This window comes from Culex pipiens, chromosome 2, assembly GCF_016801865.2.
Source record: "Culex pipiens pallens isolate TS chromosome 2, TS_CPP_V2, whole genome shotgun sequence".
In the NCBI taxonomy this organism is placed as follows: domain Eukaryota; kingdom Metazoa; phylum Arthropoda; class Insecta; order Diptera; family Culicidae; genus Culex; species Culex pipiens.
In genome coordinates, this window is record NC_068938.1 from 207655439 (window position 1) to 207662967 (window position 7529).

A 7529-nucleotide genomic window follows, 5' to 3' on the forward strand; every position below is an offset into this window, starting at 1 on the left:
GGCGTTGAATATCTCTGGCCGAGGGGGAAGAAGTTAATCAGCTTGTCTAGGCGAGGAGATTTGTCGGTGTGTGTTTTCTGCTGCTAGTCGAGGCGATGATTCCCATAACGCCTCAGTGTCAGCCTCCGGGAGAAGCGACGAACCTGGCCAGCAGTAAGTGAAAATATGTGGTGTGGGCCTGCTCTCCAGAGTGAGTGGCGGCGGCGGCGGCTCTTGTCCACTCGTATGATTTGTAATTAATCTTGATTTATGGTCTTTTGGTTGGGGCTTTGCACTTTTTTTTTGCTTCTTTCGATTTTTGAGGTGGAAGTTGGGAGGAAGAGTTGGGTTCTTTGAAGGACTTGGATATTAATAGAATTTGTTGAAGAAACCTGCAATTTTATTTCATTTATTCAATGACTAAAGCTTCAATCTTTCTACGATGCCCCCAAATGATGGACGTTGCTCGGGTGTAATTTGCCAGCACTCCTTCATTACAGAAAGGACATTCCAAGGACATTGAGTTGGCTCCTTCAATCGATTGCCTTCCTTCAAGTGCTGCAACAAATGCTCCCACGCTGATATGTGTTGGTACGGTTGAGCACCAAGAGTCATGATCTCCCAAAGAAGTACACCAAACGACCAGACATCCGTTCGCGAATCAAAGAAAAAGTTCTCCAGCGATTCCGGTGCCATCCAACGAATCGGAACCTTCCCGGCTGTCATCTTCCGGTAGTACTCATGATCCTGGACATCCCGAGCAAGTCCAAAATCGGCAATCTTCATGACGTAACCTTCGCTGACCAGAATGTTCCGTGCGGCCAAGTCTCGATGAATGCACTTGATTGATGATAAATACTCCATGCCAGTAGCAATTTGTAATGCAAATGTTACCAACCGTTGCACAGAAATAGCTTGCTTATCAAGCTTGTCAAAACTTCCCTCAAATCGAAAACCGCGAAGAAAGTTCTTCAAGTTGCCATGAGTTGCGTACTCGATGATGACGTACAGAGGACCCTCGTTGCTGCAGCATCCAACCAAACTAATAACGTTTGGATGCTTTCCAATCATCTTCATGATCTCCAGCTCGCACACCAAATCCTTCACCTCTTCATCGGTGTGATTTTCGCGCAACATTTTCACAGCAACCGGTATACTGTTTGCTCCCTCCGCAAATCCGGAAGCTTTTCCCTGCACAACTCTACCGAAAGCTCCCTCTCCAAGCAGCTTTCCCAAGACGATTCTTTGTCGCTGTAGTTCCCACCTCAAATCAACGGGGAATTCATACTCCAAATCTGGAACCGAATCGTACGCGTCATTTTGAACCATAACCGTCCGATGCTTCTCAATTTTCACAACCGGCATTTGGAAGCTCTCGGAACTGCCTTGAGCTGCATTCCTCGAAACGGTCACCACCTTTATCAACCGTTCATAGTACGTCTTCTTGAGCTGCGTTTGGCGATAGAAGTAGATGACGAACCCCACCAGTAATGCTAGTATCAACAGCATTACCGGTACGAGAATAGCGTACAGAGGGACTTCCGATGACTCATTGACCACTTGCAGAAACACACTTCTGTTGGCAACCTCAATGTACAGTTCTTTTTCGTAATAAAATGCTTTGCAAATGTACCAACCAGCATCGCTGAAAGACACGTTTTCAAATTTCAAAATATTCTGCGAAGACTTGAGCTCTAATCTATCTCCATCTGATTTGAAATATTGATAATCAATACTAGGATTTCTAGCCATGTCTGTAAAACGTAGTGAACAAACAAAAGTAACGAAAGAACCAACTGTTGCAGTTCTGTTCGTCAGAATTGTCTCATCAACTTCCACCTATACCTCCAGATTAACTGTACTGTTCGCACACCCAGCATCGTTACATGCACTACACGTGTATTCACCATTATCAAGAAAGATCAACAAATCGATCGTTAGCAAGTTATCAGTCAGGTTGAATCTGTAGTGACTAAGATCCATCTTTTCTCCGTTCTTGAACCACGTGTAATCGGTCGGATTTCCACCCACTTCACAGGGCAAAACTGCATGCTGTCTGTCGCGATCCAGCGTAACTATCACAGTTCGTTCCGCCTTGGTGACGTATGGTTTCTGCTCAAGTATAACTTTGCCCTTACTCGCTGCATTGGCCAAAACTATTGTCCAAATCAGTAGTGCCAGCTGGTGATTCATTTTTCTAAAAACAAGCAACAATAGTCGATCACAAGAGTTTATGAACAACTTAGAGAACTTTTGAAGCTACCTCGATGGAAGTTACAGAAGAACTGAATGTAGTCACAACTTATGTTATAAAATAACTGCACAATGTTTTACTCTTGTTCGCTTGAAGATTGTCGCTAGCGAAAGTTAGATACATCAATTGAAACGATACATCGTCGTCCCTTTCAATATTTTTTCCAAGAAACTGGGAACATTAACTTAAATTTTTAGAATGATTTTTAAACATAAATTGATTGTTCAAAATCAAAACATGTTTACTAGCTGGGACATCATACACCCAAACGAGAGGATAGTCCTCACGAAAAGAAACGTGAGGAAAGTGCTATTTTGCGAGAGTATAGTCCTCTCGCGTGTTCATTTGTTCATTGGAACAGTTCATCCTATTGAATGGCTTATATGGACAAATGACCGCCACTTAGACACCGAACCATGGTGGCCCATATGGCAAAGGCACGGTTCAATATGCCGAAAGTCTTGGGTTCGAGTCTCGGTACCGGAACTTTTTTTTTATAGATTAACTTTTTTTGAAGATGAACCCATGAGTAAAGTACTCTCGGTAATTTCGGGATTTATCCTCTCAGTCCGCACACAGTACCATTTTACTACCGAATCGTGCTCTTTATCCTCTCGTATGTCGATGTCCAGTTCTGGGTGTACCCTTTTGGACCTGAGGGACCCTGACAACGCCCCTGCCGGTTGGTGTTGGAGCCACGGCTGACAGGGGTGGGCCCAGGGCCTCTTTTCTCGCGATGGCTAAATCATCAAACAAGAGCTCGTAGTTCAAGGTCGGCTAAATTTCTCGTAATCAAAGCAACAAGACACAAAATCACTCTTTAAATTATTTTTTATTCACTTACTGTGTGTGTGTGTGTGTTTGTGGGGGGAGGGGACTCCCTGGTCTGGCGTTTACTGCTGGGCAATCCTCTACGAAATCGTTTTTTTTTAATTTTAATTTTTGTATTTTTTAATCAGGCTAAATTTTTTTTGGTACCTTTGGTATGCCCAAAGAAGCCATTTTGCATCATTGATTTGTCCATATACTTTTCCATATAAATTTGATAGCTGTCCATACAAAAATGATTTATGAAAATTCAAAAATCTTTAACCTTTGAAGGAATTTTTTGAATGATTTCGTGGCTTCGGCAAAGTTGTAGGTATGGATAAGGACTACAGTAAAAAAATAATACACGGTTATTTTTTTTCAATTATTTTTAATTTCACTTTTTGTCACAAAAAATTGATTTGAAAAAAACACTATTTTTATTTATTTTTTCTGATATGTTTTAGAGGACCTCAAATGCCAACTCTTCAGAAATTTCCAGAACGGGCAAAAAATCTTTAACCGAGTTATGAATTTTTGAATCAATACTGATTTCTTTCAAAAATCGAAATGTTGGTCACACAAATTTTTCAACTTCATTTTTCGATGTAAAATCAAATTTGCAATCAAAATTACTTTGGTGAAATTTTGATAAATTGAACCGTTTTCAAGTTATAGCAATTTTAAGGTAACTTTTTTTGAAATAGTCGCAGTTTTTCATTTTTTTTAAATTGGTGCCCATGTTTTCTCACTTTTGAAAAAAAAAAAATTTTGAAAAGCTGAGATAATTTTTTATATTTTGCTTTTTTGAACTTTGTTGATACGACCTATAGTTGCTGAGATATTGCCATGCAAAGGTTTAAAAAGCAGGAAAATTTATGTTTTCTTAGTCTCACCCAAACAATCCACCATTTTCTAGTGTCGATATCTCAGCAGCTGATAGTCCAATTTTGAATGTTAATAGATTAAACATTCGTGCAATTTTCCGATCTCTCCTAATTTTTTTTAAGTGGGCAAACATGTGCACTATTTTTAAAAAAAACTTAAAATTGATAAAATTAAAAAGCGGTGCACTTTAACACAATTTCACTACAGTACTTTTTGATTGCAAATTTGATTTTACATCGAAAAATGAAGTTGAACATTTTTGCGACGAATATTTCGATTTTTTGAAAAAATCAGTATGGATTAAAAAAATCATAACTCGGTCAAAGATTTTTTGCCCGTTCTTGATATTTCTGAAAAAATGGCAATTTATGTCCCCTCAAACAAATCAAAAAATTAATAACATTTTTTTAGTTTTTTTTTTGCAAATCATGCTTAAGGGGTTACATGCATGTAGAAAATCACAAAATTTCATTTTACAGAAAATTTATTAAATCAACCTAAAAGATGATTTTCAATCACTCCTGAAAGTTTCATGAAGATATTTCATGATTTAACTGAGTTAGAGACGATTTAAGCTCAGAATTTTGCCATGCGCAAAGCGAGCTGTCAAACTTTGAGAGCGTTTTTCTCTGAACTCCGAGTTGATTTACGGGTGCCACGGTATCTCGAGATGGAATAGACCAAATTGGCTGAAATTTTGGGTGAAGACTCCCAAGACATGTCCCGTGTGCAGGACGAAGTCCGATTTTAACATTTTGAATTTTCAAAAATCACAAAAATCAAAAACTGGCGATTTTTTTTTTAAAAAAAAAAAGATAAATATGTTTATATTTTTTTAATAATCTTTTTGAAAATCGGTCTTCGTCATGCACACGGGACCGTTTTAAAGAGTCTTCGCCAAAATTTTGAGCCGATTTGGTCGAAACAATATTGAGATATCGTGGCACCCGTTTTTTGAAACTGCTAGCTTCAAATAGCTATATCTCGGCAATGATACAACCAAATGTCTTCAAATTTGTTTTGTTTATAGATGGAAATGTATTTTTGAATGCCCTGAAAACAGATTTTGAAAAAAGTTTAAGTGTGTGCTCAAACCAACCTCTGACATTTTTGCCGATTTACATATATATATAACCCCTTAAGTGACAAAAAGTGTAATTAAAAATCACCAAAACTTATTTTTGCCGTGTATATTTTTGTTCAGTGTAGTCTTTATCCATACCTAAAAATTTGCCGAAAACACCAAATCGATCAAAAAAATCAGAAACAGATTTTTGAATTTTCATAGATCAGCTGCCAAATTTGTATGGAAAATTATACGGACAAACGAATGATGCAAAATGGTGCACCATAAAAATTTCAGCTGGATTAAAACATAAAAAAAAATAAAATAAAAAAAATACCGATTTCGAAGAGAATTGCTCATAGGGATTTCTGATTGATTCCAATATAAATTTTTTCCATATATTTAAAATAAAACGTTTTCTAAGTCACGGATAGTTACACAGAACCCCTTAAGCTACCTTTCCACGAAAACGTTTTTAGGTACATTGATTTGCAATGATAATCAACTTCCACCATTTTGGCGTGGGACATAAAAATGTTAGAGAGTTGATTCAGGTTGAAAAATATTTTAATGAATTTTTTATTTTTTTTATTAAAATCTTTTAATTTTTTATACAGTCTTGATTTGGTCCTTTTCGGTACTGAAATTTAGAGATTTGTTCAACAATAATATGCAACGATATCAAAATAGTTTGCCTAAGGTTCAGTATTCTCAGATTTTGGTTGAAAAATAGTACATATTAAGATTATATGTATATTTAATATGTTTCATGAGTATTTCAAAATTAGTTACTTATTTATTAATATTTTTGTAACAGTTTTCAAATATTTTACATAGTTAAACGTTGATTATTTGTTGGAAGAGTTTTACTGTTAGTCATTTTTTGTTATTTGATTTCTAAAAAACAGAGATTGATATTTTTAATTTTTTAATGGACATCATAACTTTTTTTCCCTGAAATTTACTGATTTACTTCAAATCTCTTAGACATTCACTATTTGAGTAAAAATAACTGTAAAAATAATTTGATCAAATCTGAACTATAGGCAATAGGAAATAGTCAAGAATCAATTGATTGTTTTTTGTTTATATTTCTGATTACACAGCCAAAATTGTGGGTTTAAGAGGATTAACAGTTTGTCATTTGGTGATCATAGTGAAACTATACAATTAGAGCTATCCAGTCACAATAAAAATGCTTAAAAGTCATAATGGCATCTGATAAATCTCTCGAAAAAATATAAAAATATTAAGCTGTGCATGCCAAATAAAAACAGTCAAAACTATAAAAAGTTTTGTGAATCAGTCTACATTAAAACAAACACTAAACAGTGAAAAAATATAATTTATGTTGAATTTTACATAACCCCGAATCCGACTCCGACTCCGGGTTATCAGAAATTTTCGGCTCCGACTCCGACTCCAACTCCAGCTGTTCAAGTTTTGACGACTCAGGTCCCCAAAAAAATCCGACTCCACCGATTTCGGCTCCGACTGCGACTCCACAGCCCTGTTTTAAACCAAATCATCATGTCTCTGAGATGTAGGTTGCAATAAAAATAAATCTGTTTATTGTATGTACAATTGAAACTGCAGCATGAGTGAGTTATGTTAAGTTAGCAAATTGTAGTTATTGCTGATAAAAATATTTTCAATGTTAAAACATGATAAGAATTCTAACTTCATTTTTCCCCATAAATAATAACTCGAAAGGGCGAAGTGATATTGAAATAAGTTTATAGGCAGTTCTGCTATCTAAAGTATTGTTTTTCTGGCCTTTCAAATTTCAATTCTGATTCATGCGTTCAAGGCATCCGAGCACAACTTCATGTGTTGTAAAATTTCTCCAAACGATGGGCGTTGCGTCGGTGTCACCTGCCAGCACCCCCTCATAACATCATAAACATCATCCGGACACTGAGCTGGCTTCTCCAGTCGATTCCCTTGCTTCAAGTACTGCAATTGATACTCCCAACTTGTGACGTTCAAGTACGGCTGACGACCGAGCGTCATGATCTCCCACAGAAGCACACCAAACGACCAGACATCCGTACGCGAGTCGAAGAAAAAGTGCTCCAACGATTCCGGTGCCATCCACCGGATTGGAACCTTCCCGGCGGTCATTTTCCGGTAATACTCATGATCCTGGACATCCCGAGCAAGTCCAAAGTCGGCAATCTTCATGACGTAACCTTCGGCGACCAGTATGTTACGTGCGGCCAAGTCTCGATGGATGCACTTGATCAATGCAAGGTACTCCATTCCAGAGGCGATTTGGGTTGCAAAGGTGATCAACCTGTGCATAGAAATTGCTTTCTTATCGCGCTGCTCACAGCTTTCTTCGAATCGATGATCGTGTAGAAAATTCTTCAAGTTGCCATGAGCTGCGTACTCCATGATGACGTACAGAGGACCCTCGTTGCTGCAGCATCCAAGCAAACTGATAACGTTTGGATGCCTTCCAATCATCTTCATGATCTCCAGTTCACTCACCAGATCCTTCACATCGTCATCGGAATGGTTGTCCTTCAACAT

General features: G+C 37.5%; 2 protein-coding genes across 2 annotated transcripts; both read right to left on the bottom strand.

The window, feature by feature from the left end:
• Window positions 1-399: 399 nt before the first annotated feature.
• LOC120423319 (fibroblast growth factor receptor homolog 1-like) lies at window positions 400-2172 on the bottom strand. The gene is given in 1 exon segment (XM_039587080.1): window positions 400-2172. A coding segment is annotated over 1 exon segment (1773 nt).
• Window positions 2173-6791: 4619 nt separating this feature from the next.
• Window positions 6792-7529, bottom strand: LOC120423322 (fibroblast growth factor receptor homolog 1-like). Its single transcript, XM_039587083.1, has one exon. It carries the CDS (start codon window positions 7527-7529, stop codon window positions 6792-6794), a length of 738 nt encoding a protein of 245 aa, XP_039443017.1.